Below are 21,235 nucleotides of genomic sequence, written 5' to 3'. Positions count from 1 at the left end.
CACGGGAAAGCGGTCAGAACGGTGCCAAGGCCACCCTCCCGGTGCGTAACCGGTTCAGAGCGCTCGCTCTGCTCCTCACCTTTGTGTAGCACAACCAGAATATCTCCTCACAATAACCCTAAAAATAGCTGTACTGTGCGTCGAATTCTACCAAACCGAGTGATTTCTTCGAAGGGGGAGAGACACAGTCATCACGATACCAGAGCGGAGCGAAACTGAGACAGACTCACCAACCGAACCCTTCCCATCAGCAAATTGTCTTTACCTTATCAACTACCTTGCGGTTATTCAAGGAGTTGCACCCAAATTTTGAGGCCACGTTGACTGTTGGTTACTGGAACCTGGCACACGCAGTCTGTGCGGAAGCCAGGTGTATTTAATTCCAAAACCAAAAAAGCAAGTGACATCTCCATGCATCAAAACACAAACGTACGTGTGGCAAACCAGCGTGACCCAGACCGCGCTTCAAATACTCAATGCGACGCCAAGAGGCTAGAAAACCATAAAAGTGACCTAAAAATCAAAGCCCATCGGTGCATTTTAGAAGCCACATAGCTGACTGAACTGTGCTCATGCACTCCTAAAAACTTTAAGCGGGATAGAAGGTAATTATCCTCAAACTGTTCTTCTGCTGGCAAAACATCCAGCATGGAGAGTAAATAGTGTTATCAGATAGAGGTGCCTTTGGCAAACTAAAGCGCTGCTCAAGGAGGGGTCGGTGCCAGAGCTGTGTGCCAAGGGTGGCCACGGTGGCCTCTGGCTGGAGCTGGCGCCCTGCTCGCGATCCTCCAGCAGAGATTAAAATCGGGAGTATTTAATTAGAACAGAGGCGACTTAAGACTCTCGGCCGGGGGAGCCGTCTGCAAAGCTTTCCCCGGCATCAATCGGCTCTTCACGCCGGGGTTCCTGCCCTGGCACCGAAAACAAAGCCAAACCGGATCCGTGCTGTGGCGTTCGCCTTCCTCGTGCCAAAGACCATCTCAAAACCGTACTCGTAGTGCGCTGGGTTTGCTCGGGAGCAACGTGGATGTTAAAACTCTACTTGCCTGCAAGGCCCGTCAAGTTTCCAGCACCTCTTAATGACCGGCACTGATGCGGATTTGCCTGGATTGTCATTGAGACAATCTGTCCGGAGCCAAGTCCTCTGCCAGGGACACGCGCTCCTCATATCGCCAACTCACCAGCTAATATCAAGGAGAGCACATAAGCCCCCAGCCTGGAAAAAGAACCTCTTTTGAGATCCTAAAGCTCTATAAACTTCCCAGCGGTCAGAAGTATAAATATTCCTACAAAAGGATAACTCAACAGCAAACCTGGCGTCTTCCTCCCGTCGGTGGGACGGTCTCTCAGTCGACTCGAGGGGGTCACCGCTAAGTTTGAGCAAAAACAAGAGAAAATGAAGGAAAATGAAAAGGTCGAGGTCTACAGCAAACAGCTGCGGATACTCCAAAAAAAAGAGCTCACCAAAGGAGCCAGGAGGGGATTCCGAGATGTCAGCAGGCAGGGAAATTCGGCACCTGTTTCCCAAGGTCCGCGAGCTGCCAGCGCGGCCACTAATAGATCATTAATACAAGAACAGCGGGGTCTTTGTGTCAAAGGCAAATCCCCCACCTGCTGATGAGCGTAAATCTGACCCCACCGCCGGCAGCAAAGGGGGTGCTGGCTCCAAGATTTAAAGCCACTTTAAGCAGACACGATTCTGCGTGTTGCATACGACCGAGATCTTGCTCAGGATGGTGGTGTAGCCATGAAATTGCTGCTTTGCATGGAAAACCTAGATAAGATAAGACCCAGAAAGAGTCACGCTGGAGGCCAAGCGCTGCGCTGGAAGCTCAGCCTGAAAACCCTTGGAGAAGTGGCTGTTTCGCTGCATTACATCGTCAATAAATGAGGATTTGAGCTCTGCAGCAAAAAAAAGACCAATTCACACATAATAAGGGTCTCGGTTTCTCTTCCCATCTCATGCCTTAATGCTTCAACATCAGCTATGTTCTCACGGGATCAAAACAGCCCCGGTTAAAGCATTTCTTGCAATGCGCTTACTCCAATGTTTGACATTTATACCCACGTGTCACCTTATAACCACGCAGAGGTGCAGCCGGGCTGAAGGGAGCTGCAAACTAATTAAAACCTTCCCAGAGGCCACGCTGGAGATCAGCCAGAGCAGGTTTCTCACATACCGAGGAGTAAGGAGCCCAAAAAATGGACTGAATTAGTTCTAGCGATGTTTTCAGAGTGGCTTCACATGCCAGGGACGGAGCACCCCGGTTACCACTCAACTGCTCCTTCTTCAGGGTGTTCATCTGGAAAACCTTCGCGATACACATCCAAGACATCACCTTTGGGATAATATCCTCCCTGCTGTTTGAGAAGCCATTTTACCACGTTCACTCCCCCTCAGCAACTGATAAAAAGGATTATTTCCTAGAGCAGGCTGGGGAAACAAAGAGTCTTGCTGGGATCTCTGCTGACACCGCTTCTCCCCATTTCTTCTGTAATACACAAGGGAGATCCTTGCACTCTCACCAGATCCAGCTTGGAGCTTTAAACTTACGTCTTACAGCCACCACCACTGCAAAAGTATTTCCTATAGGAGGGGAAACGCTCAGGAGACTGATGGGAACCCAGCGAGATCCTGTTGAGGCTGGAGATGGTGGAGATGGCAGCGAGGTTTTCCTGCAGCTCTGAAGTCAGGATAGCGCGACACTCCTCCTCCCTGCCAACAAAAATCCTTAAAAGCCGCACTGAGATTTCCTTTTCCTATCGCTTTGGAGCACCAGCCCTTCATCCTCCACCTCACCTGTGGTCCACGCCACCCACCAGCTGCTCCCCATCCCTCCTACACCAAGTTTCCCCCGTATTTTCGCACTTGACCCGGCTCTCAAGTCTCTTCGGCACCGTGACCCTGGCAAACCGGCCTCCAGGAGCCGTTGGGAGCCAAGTCTCGCATTATAGGATAACGCTGATGCCTTCACGTAGCCCGTTTCCTCGCTCCCGCTGCTTAACGATGTCTAATTCCATTAATGTCCGAGACATTAACGTCTAGTAAACACGCCCGCCATCCCAACGCGATCTGCAGAGGGATCGGACAGGGAATACCTGGCGAGGCGGCCAAGGATCCTGGACAAATATAGGTCTGCGAGGAGTATCTTTAGATTAGCAGGCGGCTCTGCCCCCACCGAGACCCCAGGATTTACCTAAATAGCTCCTTCATCACAAGCAGCCCGGCGTTTATTGCTATTTTAAGGCAGCACCCTGCCCTACTTCCCAAGGAACAGCCTGCCCGCGCAACCAAAGAGCACCAAAAACCACATTACAGCTACACGAGACGAATTCCTCTCAATTCCACCGTCTTTTATTAAATGAAAAATACCATTTTGGCACACTACCTAGCTAATCGGGGCTCATTTGTTCTAATTGCTATGGAATTGGCCGTCCAAGCAGCCAGCACAGGCTTTGATGGGGGAATGGGATTAACCTTTAACGGGCTGATACCCAGAGAGCAGGGAAACAGAAAAATCATGTTAAATACGGGGCGATCCACGGGGACATGACCTTCCCTCCTCTCCATCCCACCTCCAGCACCGATCTGAAGCATCTGCTGTTATTCTTGGAGGAAATAAAACAAAAAGAGAGCCCCATCTGCTTCCCATAATGCCTTATCGCGGTTTTCTGAATGCTTTTTGGTACCCAAGGCAAGCGCTGGGGTGTAGGTTTTGCCACCCCAAAACGTTTGCAGAAGTGATGCTCAGCACTGCCTTTGCCTCCTGATTCCTTTTTTGGGTGAAGATTCCACACGATCTGGCAAAATCAGCCCCGATTCTGCAACGTCCAGGCTCAGCGCAGGCAGAAACCTGCTCCTTTTCCCAGCGCATCCCGTTTACAAATAACAAAACGCCTTTTCTGCAAGAAAACCCCCCAAAATACCAGTCTCCCAAGTGGTCTGGAGAGGTTCTACAGGGTTCCTGCTTTAAGGGCTATCTACACTCAGGACCTTCTTGAGCTCTGTCCAGACAAGTTGCTGCACGATGACACAAGTTGCTTTTTAGAGATCCTACCGCTGCATCTTGACTCAGACGGTATTTGCACTTCTCCTCCGGCCCGGAACATGCACCTTGGCCTTTATCTCCATTTTTAGCCATTTTTGGAGGCCGTTATCCCCCCCACCAAGCATTCCTTATTAGCTACAAAATGACAACGCTCAACAAAAACCAACTGAAGCATTATAGAAGACAAACACGAAATGAAGAGCAGTCACGGCGATGCGGCTACACGTTTCTTCTTTTCAACAACCACAATTTCCCTTGTATCTAGGATTTGCCTAAGCCTTCCTTTGCTTCGCATGCAACAACAAAGCCCCTTCGACTTCCATATCAGCGTTATCTGTTATAGAAACTCTGCACGGCTCCCAACCTACTGCAAATGGAGAAAGCCCAACGCTCAACCACCCGACTGCACTTCAGGAATAGCAGTTTATATTAAAAACCAGCTAGAGAGCTACCGATTTTTCATAAACTGAAAGCGCCTTCAGCCAGCAAGATGAACTAGCAAACCCTATTCCCTTGGCAGCAGCGCGGGGGAAGCTCTCCAAAGCCTCTGAAGACGGAATGTATTGATCTGACGCGGGTTTTTGGCTCCCCAGAGGCACGGCTTGTGTTGGAGGCACCGGGAGCTTCGCTGAACAAATCCCACGGGGTTTCTCTCGGTGCCTCTGGCAGCATCTCTGCCACGCTACAACGGCTGTGCGGACAGAAAGGGAAAAGCTCGTCGGGCGTTTTGTGCTCGAGCGCGACTTCACCCGAGCTGAACGCGCACGTGGTGGGAGATGCTGCACACTCAGGTTTCCCCCACCGCTCCTTCCAATACCTCAATTAGGTATTAGTAGATGATCTACATCGTCTCTGCGAGGCTCATGTCACAAACCAGAGAGCTGATGTGTAAGACAGCAGCACATCAGGGGCCTTACGTCCCCCCACACACACTTTAAATGTCTTCCAGCCAGGGAAATACAAACTGGATACGCAGAAAGGCGCCTGAAAGAGCCCAAGCGCTTAGGAACGACGGCAAAGCGCAAACCGGACCCTACCCGCTGCTCCTTCGCCAGCCTTGTGATGGTGCAACGCTTTACCAACACACACATCTAGAGAAATTGCTCTGGATTATTTGCTCTGGCCCAGCCGGGTGTCTAAATACCAACACTCTGGGGTTTCAGGGCATCGCACCCACCTGCCTGCAGAACGTGTACTTCCCAGGCGGTGGATCCAGCACTTAATTCAAGCCTATCTTTGGGCTAACGCAGATAACCAGACCTAGTTAATCACACAGATTTCCAGCTTAACCGCCCAAGTGCTCTCAGGAGAGCACCAAGTTGGGGTGTTAACGACCTCGGTTAACATCAGCCATCGGTTTGATGCAAGAACTGGGCTAAGAGAAGCAATTCCTGACATACTCCAAAATTAGAGATATTAATTATGAACATGAAGCTTCCTGAGTGCAAGTTTAAGTACAAAACCGAGGCAAACGGGAACACTGTATTTCTCCTGACTAAACATAATTACAGTTAACACTTCTGCAGGGCTCCAGAGATGTAAATATATAGGTTAAACATAGTTAAAATTCTGCACCCTACTTAACTGTAGGCATTTCCACTGAACAAAATCAGCTTTTATCTTCAGGTTTAAATTATTAATAACCACAAAGAACAATGTCACCACCTTCAAACAACAACCGCAGCCACAGAAGAAGCTATTCCTCCCCAGATTTCCTAGAGGCACCCAAATCAGGGTTCCAAGCGTACCCCGGGGAAATCAAACGCTCTCCTTGGCGAATTCCCGCAGATCCCGGAGCATCAGTGCGCGGAATGAGGAGGCTCCAGCCGACACACAAGCCTGTACCCACCTGGTTATGGACTAATTACCAAAATTAGCAGCTGTCTGGACGCAGCAGGGTCGGTGGGATCACCAAGAGGGTTTCCCGGGATCCAGAAGCCGGAGCCAACACGTGGGGACGGACGACTCAGCTGAATCATAATGGCTGCGTTGACATTACCTTCCCCGAACAAGGCCGAGCTCAACGCAGGCAGCTGCCTGGGATTTAGCAGCTTTACGGTTCCCACCGGCTGCCTGCAGACCTACAAACCGCCCAGCTCCGGGGGAACACCCCAAAAACCTATGAGCCCTCCAGCCTTATTGCGAGCAGCACCCACACAAAACACCCACAGGCGGCGCAGAGCCCGAGGGGCCTCAAAAGGCCGGGCTGCCACCTTAGTCCACTCTCATTTGAGGCCACGGTTATTAACATCTAAACATGTGATCAGCCACATGACAGGCTAAAAAAAATAATAAATAAACCACTTGGACCCATCCAGAGGAGAAGGTAGAGATGGCAGCGTGCATCTCCCCGGTGGGCACAGCTCCATCGCCAAATATTATAACTATTCCTGGGAAACGGCTCCTTTTATCAGCCGGCTCGGGGCAGCCTGCAATGATTCGAGCCGGCCGGGCGAGGAGGTTTAATACCCAGGCGATTGTGTAACTTTGACAGCTGGGTGCCGCTCGGCCACGGCGGTGGGTGCTGAGCAAAAGTTGCAGCAAGCGAAGGCGCGCAGGGGACGTTCCCCGGTGCGTGGGGACCATAATGGCACTTGATCAATTAGGGCAGCGAAACGTGCATCACGCGAGCCTCCTCCTAATCCAGGGGTTTCTCAGCTAAATGTATTCCTCTCCTCGTTAACCGCTTCGGTGTCTCCTGCTCTTTCAAAAATAGGACCTGCTATAACGGGTGGTGGAGAGGGGGCCAGCTGGCACCCGCCTCGGGGCATCCAAAGATCGGATGGGATTTGGGGGGGGACACAAGACAGGGGGATGCAAGTTGCTGGAATGAGGGCATGGGGGGATCTCGCCCCCCCCAAATCTTCAGGGGGGACGCAAAGCAGGGACAGGCCCCCCCAACGCAAAGCACCCCAGGTTGGTGGGGGGTGTGAAGGCGCCTTGGCTGCCCCCCCGCAAGCTGGCACTGCTCCATCCTCAGGGCACTGGGGTTCCCCCAGAAGAGGGGATTCCCCCAAAGCAAAGCAGGGATGTCAGCACCCCCCCCACCAGGCAACAGCTGGACCTCTGTGCCCAGAGCCTCATGGGGGGTCCTCAACCCATCACCCCCCATCCTGGCATTGCACCACGATGGGGAGATGGGGGGGGGGCAGAATTGCTCATTCTCTTTAAACAGAGGAGCCCCACCAGGCCAAAAATATCCCCCCCAGGCTCCCCTTAGAATAGAGGTATTCCCCCCGAGACCAAAGCTGCCCCCCCCCCCGACTCCTCCGCAGACAAACGGGTCCCCCCACGGGCTGCCCCCCTCCCCACGGTTCTCCTTTAGGAGAGAAGCCCCACAGAACAGCCCCCCCCCCGCGTCACTCCAGGGTTTCCCCCACACACAACCAGGGCTCCTCCATCCTGGGGATACCCTCCCCAAAACCATCCTCCCCCCCTTCCTTCTTCCACCCCAGGGGTGCCCCCCCCGCCTGTGCGCGGCCCCCACGCAGGCAGAGGGCGCCCTCGCCGCCCCCCGGCCCCTCACCCTTGACGATGCGCTCGGTGGTCGGCAGCTTGTTGTGGCCGCGCCCGGACATGGTGGTGGCTGCGCCGCCGGCCCCTCCCGGCCTCCAAAAGGAGGGGGGTGCTCCCGGCGGGCTGAGCGGGCCCCGGCGGGCGGGCTGGGGATCCGCTGGGTGCCCCGGCGGCTCCGCTCCCCTGCGCTGCGATCCGCTCCGCTTCCCCCCCGCCGCCGCCACACCACCCTCCTCCCGCTCCCCCCTCCCCGTTCCGCACGGCCACTGCGCCTGCGCCAATCAGCGCCCGCCCCGCCTCGTCTCCGCCAATCAGCGCCCGCCCCGCCTCGCCTGCGCCAATCAGCGCCCGCCCCGCCTCGCCTGCGCCTCAGCCCAATGGGCCCGGCGTCACGTGAGGGCTGTGCTTCCGCCCCTTCCTGCCGCCATCTTGGAGGGGAAGGGGGTGTTGCTAGGCGACGGGGGGGGCAACATGGCGGGCGGCCTGCGGGGAGGAGGCGCGATGCCCATTCCCTCCATAAACCCCGTGGGCACGTTACCTCGCACCGTCCCCCTGCCATGGCCTCCCCTCTGTCTCCCGGTCCTGCCTCAGAGCCAGCGGAGGAGGCGGGAAGCCACAGCAGGTAAAAATAAACCACCATAGCCCACTTCCAACAGCACATGTGGAAGCACAGACAAGTGTTAACACTCCCACTGCAAACAGCAAAAACCAGCTTGAGTTTGTCCAAGTCCACCCAGCACGGTTTGCTGGGTTTAACCTCCCTGCTGAGGTGCATAACTCAGACTGCAGCTATTCACCAAAACACGAGGATTTTGCAGCAAAAACCGGCCCGTGTGGAGCCTGGAGGCACATCCAGGACGTGCACCGCGAGGCAAAAAAAGGGAAGTAGAAAAGCAAAGTGTGCTCTTTTTATTTTATTGTATATTTTTTTTCCCTTCCCCTTATGCAGGGTGGGGAAGGAAGGACAGAAATAACGCTGATCCGCACCGGGCTCCCTCATGTGACACAGAGAGGAATAAAACATCCCAAAACCTCCGTCTCCCTTCAGCCGAACACTGATGCTTGGAAATACAGGTAAAATAAAAGACTAAAAATTTAAAAAAATCCGATTAAAAAGGGCTTTTCGACTCTTCAAGACTCATTGAGTGCTATGGCAGGCGGGGGGAGCTCTCAGTGCCATCTTCCGTCACCGTGCTGCACTGCACAGCCCTGCAAACTGGGGCTGGAAAAGCAGGATTGCATCACCCAGTCCGCCTCGAAAACCCTTCCCTCTAAAAACCCCTTTTCCCTCAGAAAAATCCTTCCCCTCTTAAAAACAACGGAGCTCCCTTTCCACCCCAACCAGCTCTGGCCCCGCTAGAGCGGCTCGGAACCCTCTTGTCGTTACGGAACAGACTTTTATTTATGGAATCCTACAAATGACTTTACACTTCACGTGACATAAGTTATGGTCTTTGTTTCGGCGTGTTATCTCTTACAAACACCTGAGTTATCGGAATACTGAGATGGAACTTGAGCTTCGAACCGGACACGGGAAGGGAAACGTGGATGGCAAAGAATAAATCCGTAACAAGCTCGGTTCGGGTCGTTTTATTCCTCCTGCTGGCCCTTTGGTGGGTCCCTCTTTGTGAGAAGCTTCGTTTCTCTGAGGGGTTTCACCCCTTGTCCCCCCAAATCTCCAATTTGTAGGTTTCTCAAGAAATAGGGTTAAACTCAGAACAAGACGACGACAACCTTGGCATCCCCACCGTGCGATGAGGAGCCCGTACCAGCCCCGAGGAAGCCGAGCGTCGGTTCTTGCCGCATTCCCAGCTCTCCGGGACCCTCTGGCCATGGCCTGCGAGTGCCCCGCGATCCCGGGGTGGGGGCAGACGGTAAGATTTCACCCCCCCGCAGAGGTTTTTCCATCCGAACCGCTCCTGCCAGCCGTGACGGAGCCCTGGCCACGCTCTGCCCCGTGGAACGCCGCCAGCGACGGGAGCGCTTTCCAAATGCTTCCTTGAGAGAGGAGAGAGGGCACTTGTGCCGGCTGGAGGACTCAGATTTTCCACAGCGAGCCAGTCGGCCGTGGCTCTCGGGCAGTTTCCAACACCGCTTTCCTCCCGACTACCCAAAAAATAGCAGCCAAAGCACGAAACGACCGCGACATGCTGCGGAGGGGCCCAAAACAGGACAAATCACATTGATTCAAGGGGGTTTTGTCCCGCAAAGTGACTTGTGGCGACCGTCCACATGAGAAAAAGACACTGTGTGGAATAAAGCAGAGCCTGTCTTGCCTTGGAGGCATCGCCAACCCCAGGGGGCTCCCGAGGAGGCTCCCAGCTCCTCGACACGCTGATAATTTAACCTCCTGGGTGCCAAAGGGACAAAGTCAACGCCTGGACTTGCCAAAGCCACCCAGAGCGGACCCGCGGGGACACTGGCGGTGCCACATCTCAACAGGGGACTTGGCGACAACCGTTTGGAGCCCAAGAGGTGCATTATCCTGCTAGTAGCCGAGGCAAATTGCTACAGCGAGGTACACACGCACACTGAATTGCTTCTCAAAGCCATCGCTCCTTCATCCCAACCTGGTGCTGTACCCACGAGGGTAACCTGCTGAAATCACCTCCCACTGATCGTCACGGCCACAAACTCATCGCTCCCCAGTGCGGGATAAAGGGTTTTTTTGGGGAAAAGGGGTGCAAGGGAACTTCAAGCAACACGGGTGGGGCGGGCAACGTTATCAATATGATAATAAGTCAATTCACGTAGTGAATCTGGGGAAAGCCAGCCCAGCAGCAGAGCCACCAAGTGCCTGCAACACCCTCCTCTGGCTGCTCCCTGAGGCTGGAAACAACCTAAAGAGGTTCACAGTCTATTTTTGTTTTAAAAAAACAACAAACCACCTTCCCCCACCCCACCTCAGCAGCATCAGCGTTTAAAAACCGGCGTCCGTTCCCAGGTGTTGGCGGGAGCTTGGTCACAGTGTAAGGACCGATGGATCTGTTTGGGGAGCCCATGGGCGGGCAGGGGCTTGTGGTCCCGTGCTGCTCTCGTGCCCTTCTCACCCTTATCTGCCCCCACGGAAGGAAAAGGGGTTTTTTCCACCCTCATAGAGCAGCAGGGACCTAAGGGAGGTCAGGGCATCCCGGCCACCAGCCCACAAGTCGGTCCGGCCCGCGCAAGGTGCGGTTTGGTGTCCTCTGCTCCTGACACCCAGAATGTGCTTCCAAATAATAATTAAAAGAAACCAAATCCTCTTCACCCTGCTCTTCCCAGGGCATCGTTTGGGCTGCCAGGGCGGAACGGGAGCAAAAACCAAGACGCGGCTCCAGAGACGCGCTCTTCTGAAGACAGCAAAGGTGTTGCTCAAATCACGAGCTGTGCTCTTCAACCTCCTCTTCCTCGGCAGCCCCCTGTGCTCGGAGAGCCCAGCTCCAAGCTCTGGCTGCTGGGAAGCTCCGAGAAGGGCCTTCCCCATCGCATGCCCCCTGCCAAGGGGTCAGGAAAGCGTCACGGCCCGTCCGAGCACAAGGAGGGGAGCAAAACGGCAAGAGGAGCTCCTGTCTCCCAGTTCCATCCTTCCCAGGAGACGGGAGGAGAGAAGGGATACGACACTGGAAAAAGATCGGCCGGTCAGTTCGGTCCTACGGTGAAGGGGAATAAGCTCCCCTCAACTTAAACCAAAATAAAGTCTGTGGAATAGCTTTACAAGCAATGCCTCTTCTTCTGTAGTGTGCTCAGTGCCCGCACAGGTACCGTCGTATGCTTGCAGCAGGAAAATTAAAAAAAATAAAGAAATACCCCATTTCCCCCCCAAAAGAAAAACAACAAAAAAAGGAAAAACTGGAACAGGGCTGCGTGTCGGGCTGGTCCTACCCGATCTGGATCTGGCCGGAGTACATGGTGAGCAGCACCATGATGGTGAAGCCCGTCAGCAGCCCCGCGTTCTGGATGGCGAAGGTGATGAGTGCGCTGCCGTTCTGCTCGTCCTCGCGGCTCACCTCGTTCATCTCAGGGAACTGGCCGAGGGACAGAGAGCGACAGCAGGAATCAGCGCCAGGAGCTTCCCCGCTGCTTCCACGGCAAACACAGAGTCATGAAGAGACCCTCAAGATCAGCGAGTCCAACCATTCCCTCACCTGTGTCCCTGAGAACCTCATCTCTGTGTGTCCAACCCTCTAGGGATGGTGACTCCAGCACTGCCCTGGGCAGCCTGTTCCAATGCCCCACAGCCCTTTGGGGAAGAAATGATCCCAAATTTCCAACCTCAACCTCCCCGGTGCAACTTGGGGCTGTTTCCTCTCGTCCTGGCGCTCGTCACCCTGGCCAGGTCCCACCGCACACCCCGAGCTCATCGCCCATCGCTCACCATGTCAGCCAGCGCGATGTACAGGAACATCCCTCCGGCCAGAGCGAAGATCCAGTTGGCAGAGAAGTGGCTGCCGGCCACGATGCCGAAGGCCAAACCCACGTAGCAGCAGCAGGCGGAGATGAAGTTGAAGAACAGCGCTTGGCGGATGGTCATCCCGGCGTTCAGCAGGATGACAAAGTCCCCTGTGGGAGGGGAGGATGAGGATGAGGATGAGGAGGGAGCAGCAGCATCGGGGCAGCACCCAGGTGCTCCTATTCAATTTGCTTTTGTCCCAGGCCAAGCGTGGGCTCCCCGCAGCCGCCGGCGCCGAGCGCTGACCACACCAGCCACCTGCCAACGTGTAAACTCGGACATTCCAACCCAAACCCAAACCGCCTCCGCCCTCCCAAACCAACAAGGTGTTTGTTTTTTCCCTTCTTCAAATGTCTCCATCTAAATATAAACCTCAGACATCATATTACCTCGATATTTTTAGAGCTGTGATTACTCAGTGTCGCTTACAGCCTTGCCTTCAATCCCCACCACCACCCTGTTTATTCCACCCCACATTTTTCTTTTGAGAAAAGAAAAAAACAGGTAGGATTGGGAAAGATCTCGCAGCGCCTTTCCCTAAGGACGCGCATACCCAGCTCGTGCGGGAACTCCTCGCAGAGGATGGCCACGGACGTGCTGATCCCTTGGAAGACGGACACGGTGAAGGACGCCCCGATGGCCAAGCCGTCGATGAAGTTGTGGAGGCCATCGCTGAGGGTGATCATCCACGCCAGCGTACCGATGTCCGAGTACCGCACCTCCTTCAGCCAGTAGCATGCGCTCTGGGAGGCTTGGAGGTCCTGCCACGGCACCCCCAAAGTGGGGGGGTCAGCACACAGGTGTTCTAGGGGGTCACTGCTCCCTCCACCAGCTGGGGAACCCACCTCTCCATGCATTAAATCCATGCAAGGCTTGAAGCGAGCCGTTTGCTTTCCACCACCCAGAGAGGATTTAGAATCACAGCCTCATTTTGGTTGGAAAAGCCCCTTGAGATCATGGAGTCCACCCATAACCCACCCCAGCACTGCCCCATGTCCTGAGAACCTCACGTCCGTCTGTCCAGCCCTCCAGGGATGGTGACTCCAGCACTGCCCTGGGCAGCCTGTTCCAATGCCCCACAGCCCTTTGGGGAAGAAATTGTTCCCCACATCCAACCTCAACCTCCCCTGGTGCAACTTGAGGCCGTTTCCTCTGCTCCTGGCGCTTGTTCCTGGGGAGCAGAGCCCGACCCCCCTGGCTCCAAGCTCCTTTCAGGCAGTTCAGAGATCAGGTCTCCCCTCAGCTCCTGTTCTCCCCCAGGTCCCTCAGCCGCTCCCATCACACTCGTTCTCTAGAACATTTTGTGCAATGGGCTTCGAAACTGCTTTTTTACCACTGACATTTTTCTTCCCACGCGAGGAGGCTCTAACCTGGACAGACAGGGAGCCCACCACGACCTTCTCGTCCCCGGACGGGTTCTTGCACTCCAGCTCGCTGGTTATGTGGGGGATCATATGGTCCAGGTCCCCATTCTGCAGCTTTTCAGTCACCCCTTCGTCCTGGTCCTTCTTGGACGGCAGAGCCTCGGGGCCGTAGTGGCTGTGCCCGTGGTGATGCTGCGGGACACGAGGGGTTCAGGGCTGTCACCAACTCCTGACATCTCTGCCCCTTCCCACCCAGCAGCCCCTGCTCGGCCTCACCTGGTCCTTCTGCTTCAGGAGCATCTTCAGCACCTTCTCGGTGAAGAAGAAGAGGTAGAAGCCCCCGAACACCACGGCGGATTTGGAAACGTAATAATCTTCTTGAGGGTTAAATCCGAACGCCTGCAGGCGAAAGGGGACGAGTGACAGGGCTGAGGAACAGCCTCCTTTGTCCCTGGCACCTTGTGGGCAACGCTGTTGTGTCCCAACCTCCCTAAGCAGCAGCTGCTTTGGGGCCAAACTCAAAAATAACACCTTTGTGCACCTTGAATCTCCCTCAATCCCCCTCTGAACCGGCTGCACTGCGAGGCGTCGGATCCACCACCCCGCACCGGGGCAGGGATGCTAAAAACAGGCTCCAAAAGCCTCCACTGTCTCGGCACAAAGGCCTGCGGGGCTGGAAAGGGGAATAAAACAGTGTTTATCTGCTTGAAGGTCTCTCTGGAGCGATTCCCTTTCAAAAAGGGGGATCCCGAGCAGCTTCCAGCTCTTGGCTCCCCTCTGATGCCGCCTTCCCATTCTCCAGCCAGCGAGACACAGCCCCAAAGAGAAAAAATACTAATAAAAATAATGAAAGGACAAACCCGACGGTGCTCACCCTACCTCGGGAATGAGCTGGAAGAGGGCGTTGGAGTAGAGAGTTCCAATCGCCAGAGCTATGAAGTAGAGGAGCAGCCGCTTGTAAAAGGTCTTCTTCATGAAGGGCACCACGCTGGCTCCCACCAGCGAGCAGAGGGAGATGACGGTGACGCAGAGGAAACCGTAACCCCAGACTGCGGCCAAACCCACCCCGGGGGGGAATTCGGACGAGGGGGGAGGTTGGTGGAGGGGGGAAAAAGGAGATCAACGTGGGGAAAAAGGGAGGGAGGGGATGGAATCCACGCCGAAAGGAAAGAGAGAGGAGGGAGGGAAGAGGGGAGAGAAGAGGACATTAATTAGTGATTGCTTGTTCATCTGGCATTGGTTCAAGGGGGCGAACCTGGTGCCGAGCGGCTCTGGAAACAAGCTTTATGGGGAAGTTTTTTTGGGATGCCCCAACCAAACAAGCAGGAGAGGAGCCCTCAAGGGAGCAAGCGGCTCTCTTGTAGAGCTGGGTTTTGGCAGCCAAAAATCCTCAAAACCAGCCCAACTCTGCTCCCCGAGCCCCCGTGGGACATTTGGTGGCCGTTCCAGTGTCACCGAGCACCGAGGTCCCCCCGAGCATCCCGTACGCTCCATTCTCGCATCCCGCAGAACCGGGATGCTCCGACCGCCGGCGAGGATGGAGCGTACGGACGTCATTTCGATTCCTGGCAGATCAGGAAACAGGCGCTTGGTTTTTACGTTCGGCGAATAACAATAATAAATCACAGTTCTGGAGTTGAAAAAGGAGCCTTGAAAGAAACATCCCCTCGCCAACACGGACGAGGCGTTCGCTGCCCGAAAACCCAGCGGCAGCAAAGGGAGCTCTGCTCAGATTGCACTTTAAATTCGGAGTTTTAAGGCTGGATGTGCAGGAGCTCGGATCCAACCGATCATCCACGAAGCCTCCGAGGAAGCAATGCGTGTTTTGCAGGTGTCCAACCCCAGAGCCCGTGGGCACGTTTATTCAACTCCGGAACTGTGCAATTACAACACAATTAAATTTGCGATGTATCTGTCGGTCCCATCAGAGCACCAGGAAGCCTCACATAAGCGTAAAACCTCGCGGGAACATCAGGCTCGGAAATCAAAGGGGAGAGATAAAAACAAAATCAAAAGGCAATTAAAATATTTGTAAAAACTGGTTGTTTCTCCGGGGTGTTCACTGTGCTTTTATGCCCTGATGTTCCCAACGCCTCGCAGGTTTTGTCCTCCGCTCACACCGCATCTTGGTGGTTTTGGAGACGGGCAGCATGTGCATCCAAGAGAAAAAACGCCCTTGAGAAGCCAACAGCCCATGGGCAGGAGCAACCAGCTTCTCCCACCACCTTCCCGGACATCAGGAGGATGCGGCAGGACCGGAGGACATCCGGGAGGGTTTCCTGGGGCTCGGAGGGGTGCGAAAAGCCCTGAGACAAGCCCTGAGCCTCGGGTGATGGAGGGATCGGTTGGATTCGGCGGGGTGGAGGCGGAGGGTGCCTGGAGAGCCGCCCTTGGAGATGGGACAGAGGGGACTTTCTACCGCACCTCTGGGACGAGCTGGAAGAGCGCGTTAGAGAGCAGCGTGCCGATGGACAGCGCGATGAAAAACGTGAGGACCCGGCTGAAAAAGGCCTTCTCGGTACACGGTACGATGAAGACTCCGAGCAGGGAGGCCACGTTAATCATCGACACACTGAGAAAACCAAAGCCCCACACTGCGGAACGAGAAGAAACCAGGGCCAGACATTACCGAGGCTCTCGGTGCGGGGAGATACGGGGGAACGCCCCCGAAATCCCGGATCTGGGCAGGAGGAAAAGGTTCTCTCCAAGTCTACACCCTCGCATCTCTCCCTTTGCTCCGGGCGCTTCCACTGCGACACAAACGGTCACTTTTGTTGTGGGGCAGGTGGAAATTAAACCACCGGCTTGATTGGAAGATGTTTCCTGAGCCGGTGCTGCGCTCAGGGCAGCTGGTCCAACACCTTGGGCATCGTCAGGACCGGGATGTCTGGAATTGTATTTACCATCCGCCAGCGGGTCCCTAAATGTGCCACATCACCCCTTCCCACCCTCGGGGGCTCGCAGCTCGGTGTCCCCGTCATCCCGCTGCCCCAAACCGCAGGGACAGCTCTGACCACGTGCCATCGGGGGAAAACCCAGCTGCCTCTGCCAAACTCCGCCTGGGACGGGGAACGGGCTGTCCCGCAGGTTTTGGGGTGCCCCGTGCCCCCCAGTTCTCCGCTCACCTTCGGCCGAGCTGGGTCTGCTCTCCTCCGTCTGCTCATTCTCCTCGTTTTCCAGCTTCTCGGAGGCGCAGGCCCCCGACTCCAGCTGCTGCAGGATGGTGGGGCAGAACTCCCTGAACTCGCTGTGCCCCACGGCCGAGCCCTCGCTCAGGTTGTGGATGGCGAAAAGCTCCGCGGAGCTGAAGCACTGGGGGAAAGGGAAAACACAGACATGCCCTGAGGTTCCCGCAGCTCCGCAAAGAGGTTTTTTTGGGGGGTTCTGCGAGCCCCTGCCTTACCCGGGAGAGGTTCAGGCGCTGCTGCGGCTCTTGGGATGCATTTCCATGTCCCACCCCCACGTCCAGGCGGTTCAGCAGCGCCTTGAGCTGCTTGAGGCTGAGGGTTTGGCTCTCGCCGTAGCGCTGGAGGAGATCCTGGAGGAAGGAGGCTGCGGAGAGCCCGGGCACCGCGGCGTCCCCGCCGGCCCGGACCCGCGGGCAGGGGAGCAGGCAGAGCAGCAGCAGCAGGCAGCAGCGCCGGGGGGTCATGGTGTTTGGGGGGTGCTGGAAGAGAAGCCACATGGTGCCGTTAGCTTGAGCATCCCCAGGAGCTCCCAGCACCGCTCTGCCACCCCGCAGTGGATTTATGCACCGAGGGGGATACAGAGCACACGGGTCCCAAGGGGGAACTTGACATCGCTGAGAGAAGGGAACGGAGCTGGGGAAGGGGCTGGAACGTGGATGTGGGGCGGCTGAGGGAGCTGGGGGGTTCAGCTGGAGAACAGGAGCTGAGGGGAGACCTTCTGATCTCTGAACTGCCTGAAAGGAGCTTGGAGCCAGGGGGGTCGGGCTCTGCTCCCCAGGAACAAGCGCCAGGAGCAGAGGAAACGGCCTCAAGTTGCGCCAGGGGAGGTTGAGGTTGGATGCGGGGAACAATTTCTTCCCCAAAGGGCTGTGGGGCATTGGAACAGGCTGCCCAGGGCAGTGCTGGAGTCACCATCCCTGCAGGGTTGGACAGACGGACATGAGGTTCTCAGGACACGGGTCAGTGCCGGGGCTGGGTTATGGGTGGACTCACACTTGAGTGGCTTTTCCAACCAAAACAATTCTATGATCTATGATCCCATTTTTTCACAAGCAACACAAGACCAACCACTTCTCCTCCCCCCAGTGCCAAACCCCCAGCACCCCCCCCGATCCCTGCTCACCGCAGCCGTGCCGAGCGCTGGGGGGCCGGGACGTGGCTCCGGGGGTCTCTCCAGCTCCGCACAACCTCGGGGTCCCTGGAGAAGAGCAGGTGGGGGTCAGAACACACAGGGCCGCGATGGGGATCCTGCGGCCAGCGACCCCGCGCACTCAGCACCAACACCGGCTGCCCAATTCGGCTCACAAACCACGTCGGGTCCCCCCCATGTCACCGCAGCGGGACACGCACCCCTCGGGGACCTCTGCACCCCCACGCCGGCGTTTAGAGACGGGAGCTCTGGGGTCAGAGGTGGCGTTTTCATCCGGTTATATTTTAACTATGATAATTACAATGAACCGGGTCCTTCCCAGCTGCAACTGTAGACACCTTTATAGTGTTTGCCTAGAATCACTCCTTGCCCTCTGCGCTCCTTTCATATAAACCAGGGATCAATAAAAGCAGGGGTTCACCCCCCAATAGGCACGGGGTGCTAAGGAAGGGGCTTGGGGGTCCAGGCATGACCCACACGTTCCCCCCGGCAGTGCCAGGGGGGCTGGAGCGGCGCCCGGGCGGCTTTCCTGGAAAAGCTCCGCCAAAGGTGGACGGCCAATTCGGAATCCACCAGGACGCCGAGACAAATAACTCGCAATCCAACGGCTCCACGCACCCACCAGCCGTCCCGCTGCCAGCCCGGGGATCGGGGTACACGCTGCCTTGCGATTCCCCCCTTTTTGGGGGATGCGATTTGCAACCCCGGGATGGTTCGTACACCCCGTCCTGCGCCCCGGCCCCCGCCACGCTCGCCCCGCGCTGACAGCTCGCAGATATCGAAAAAACAAGCCCGAAGCATTTTTGAAGCCCGGCCAAACAATTGTTCTGAAAATAACCCGGGGCTGGTTTTCGAAGGACGGTGCTGCCCGGGATGGTGAGGACAAACCCGGTGGGACCCCGTGTCCCCCAGGTCCCCTTCGCAGGCGCCCACATTCCCGCAGGTTTTTACAAGCTTTATGGCACTTTGCGAGCTTTGTTCTCCAGGAGAACTCCAGCCTTGGAGGTTTTAGCCTCCTCTTGCCAGGGCTTAGCTTGGATGCTTTGGCTTAACCCCTTCTCCTCCCAAAACAGGAGAGCGAGCCCATCTGGGGAGGTGCTGCTGACACCCTGCTCGGTGGGGACACCCGAGGGACCTTCAGCATCGCCCACCTTCGTCTGCGCCCCCCCTACCCAAATCCAGAGGGTCCTCTCTGGACAATGCACCCTTGGGAGCAGCACCCAGCCCAGGTGGCCACGTGGGACATGTGGGTGGCCCACAGTGACTCCCACAAGGTACACAGGGGCTGGCACGCAGCCCACGGTGGCAAAGGCCTGTGCACATCCCGCCTGCTTTTCCCTGTCCCCACCAGGAGCCACCGTGCCCAGAACACACCGATAACCACCAGTGCCAAAATCCTGGGGTTTCTCCCCCCCAAAAACACCCGGGCGCACCAGGGTGGAAAACCGGACCTCAACTTTCACCCAGCTGCCCGACAAAAGGCAGGAAGCGGTTTGCAGGCAGAGCCAGGCAGGGCTTGGGATCTGCACGGGCTCGCTGCCGATTTTAGGGCAGGAACGAGGTGGAAAAGCTGCCCCTCGGGATGAAAGGGACCAACCTGGGGGTTGCTCAGACCCCCAAACACCGCGGGGAGCCCAGCGCAAAGCAGTAGGGTGCAAAACGCATCCAAGCCCCCCATCCCGGGGGGCAAAGGGGAGATGCAGCATACCCCCCGGGGATACAAGCCATCATCACCGGCTGAGCGGGACCCCCTCCCCAAAACCCCCCGGCCTCCCACCCGTTGCCTTCAAGGGCGTCCTCTCACCGGTCGCGGTGCCGCGGTGCCTGACCTACTTTATCACCGCCGGGACGGGGCAGAGGGAACAAACCGCCGCGGAGGGGGGGACACAGAGGAACGTGCCCGGGAGCGATGCCCAGCGGCACCGAGAACGCGACGGAGCTGCCAGGGCCCCTCTTTTCCTTTCCCGCGTCCCTCGGGTTCATTTCCCAGAGCTCATCGATCCTGGTCGCAAACCAACCCCCCCACAACCGGGAAGGTGACGCCAGGGACAAGAAACGCTGGCAAAGCCAAGCGTGACCCCCACGACGTCAACCCCGTGCCAGATGCTTCCCGAAATCCCGCACAGGGACGGCTCGCTGTCGCAAATTCACATGGGGGGGAGCCCCCAAACCCCATCTCCTGGCAGGGCGGTTTGCGGGCAGCGGTCCCGACCTCCTTCCAGAGCAAAAGCTGCTCCACGTGTCTGGCAGCGAGGGCAGGACCTGCCCGCGGGCTGGGGGGGTTTCCATGCCCAGGGAGGCAGCCAGCCTGCCACGCTGACACCGAGCCCCCCCCAGACAGCTTCTTGTCCCTTAATGTCCCCTAAACCCGGCCCGCAGGCCTTGCTGCAGGCAGCTAAACCCAGACTATCGCACCCCACACGGACCTCCCCGATCCTGCCCCAGTGCCCCCCGCCCCATCGCAATGCTCGGTGTGTCCCCCCAAAAAACTGCTCCCTGGCCCCTCTGCACCCTGCCCGGCCCCAGAGCTTGCACCGCTGCTGCCAGACCCCATAGACGGGTCCTGCGCCCCATAGGCAGGTCCTTCTCCCCCGTTCTCCCCGTAGATGGGTCCTCTGCCCCACAGATGGATCTTCTGCCCCATAGCCACTGCTTCCCGCACCCCAACCCGGCCCCAAGCCCCACGGGCAGCCCCAAGGCGAGCCCCAGAGCTGCTCCCCAGGCCCTAAGCGCGGTTCTAAGCGCCGTCCTAGACCCCAAAGCCGGTCTCGCACCCCAAAGCCGGTCCCAGACCCACCGCCGCTCCCCGCATCCTTCCCCGCATCCTTCCCCCATCACCCATCCCGGCGCTCGGGGCCCGCTCCCCCCGCCGCCCTCCCCGCGGGCCCGCGTCCCCGGGGCCGGTTCCACGTTGGTCCCCCGGCCCGTTCCCCGTTCGTTCCCGTCCATCCCCCGGTACCTCCCGCCGCTCCCGGTGCCCCCGCTCGCTCCGGCCGCGCAGGGCGCACGCTCGGGCGGCGGCACGGGGAGCGCTGCCATTGGCTGGCGTCACCCGGAGCCCCGCCCCACCGCGGCCACGCCCCGCCCATCCCGGAGCATCGCGGGGGGGGCACACGGGACCCCCCTCCCGCGGACACGGGGAATCGCACGGGGGTCTATGGCACCCACGGAGCCCTAAACCAGCCCTCGGGGTACCGGGCATCCCACGGACCCCCCCAAACACCCTTTGGGAGTAACGGGCACCCACAGACCCCACCCCGGGACACCGGGACATCCCATGGACCCCCCCAAAACACCCCTCGGGAACACCAGGCACCCCACAGGTTCCCCCCTGGTGGACAGAGCGTCCCATAGAGACCCCCGCTCTGGGTATATGGCACTGAACAGCCCCCCCAGGCACCCCTGGGGAGCACAGGCTACCCCATAACCCACCACCCTGAGCACCTTTTGGGGACACCCCACAGACCACCCCCATGGCAACAGGGCACCCTGTAGACCCCCCCCGCCTTGAGTAAATGGCACTGCAGACCCCAGGCACT

At 57.3% G+C, this 21,235-nt stretch overlaps 2 protein-coding genes and 1 long non-coding RNA gene across 8 annotated transcripts in view; 1 reads left to right on the top strand and 2 right to left on the bottom strand.

Moving 5' to 3' along the window:
* The window catches only part of PPP3CC (protein phosphatase 3 catalytic subunit gamma), a 30,395-nt gene extending 22,577 nt beyond the window's left edge, over positions 1-7,818 (bottom strand). For 2 of the 3 annotated variants that reach the window (XM_065040954.1, XM_065040956.1), the window contains exon 1: positions 7,576-7,788. In XM_065040954.1, coding sequence (XP_064897026.1) covers positions 7,576-7,627 — 52 coding nt within the window. In that variant the 5' untranslated portion in view covers positions 7,628-7,788. Of the gene's footprint in view, positions 1-7,575 lie in introns of all 3 variants that reach the window. The other variant, XM_065040957.1, reaches the window with a different exon arrangement.
* Positions 7,819-7,978: 160 nt separating this feature from the next.
* LOC135576350 (uncharacterized) lies at positions 7,979-12,382 on the top strand. The gene is made up of 3 exons (XR_010468008.1): positions 7,979-8,187; positions 8,515-8,639; positions 10,827-12,382. It is a non-coding gene; the product is annotated as an uncharacterized LOC135576350 (long non-coding RNA).
* On the bottom strand, positions 8,943-20,928 carry SLC39A14 (solute carrier family 39 member 14). 4 transcript variants are annotated; one of them, XM_065040948.1, is made up of 10 exons: positions 20,656-20,928; positions 17,670-17,744; positions 16,762-17,025; positions 16,484-16,670; positions 15,783-15,952; positions 13,635-13,757; positions 13,365-13,550; positions 12,548-12,755; positions 11,920-12,104; positions 8,943-11,569 (listed from the first exon to the last, which is right to left on the bottom strand). In XM_065040948.1, the coding sequence occupies exons 1-10, from the start codon at positions 20,896-20,898 to the stop codon at positions 11,423-11,425; spliced, it is 1,788 nt and encodes a 595-aa protein (XP_064897020.1). In that variant the 5' UTR covers positions 20,899-20,928; the 3' UTR covers positions 8,943-11,422. The 4 variants fall into 4 exon arrangements, with proteins under 4 accessions (XP_064897020.1, XP_064897018.1, XP_064897021.1 ...); XM_065040946.1 differs by lacking the exon at positions 15,783-15,952 and adding an exon at positions 14,238-14,407; XM_065040949.1 differs by lacking the exon at positions 15,783-15,952 and adding an exon at positions 14,238-14,407 and having other exon boundaries at positions 20,607-20,672.
* Between the last annotated feature and the right edge of the window lie 307 nt (positions 20,929-21,235).

Source organism: Columba livia, chromosome 25 (assembly GCF_036013475.1).
Source record: "Columba livia isolate bColLiv1 breed racing homer chromosome 25, bColLiv1.pat.W.v2, whole genome shotgun sequence".
NCBI lineage: Eukaryota > Metazoa > Chordata > Aves > Columbiformes > Columbidae > Columba > Columba livia.
The sequence above is the reverse complement of the archived record's forward strand: the minus strand, read 5'-3'. Positions and strand labels throughout refer to the sequence as shown.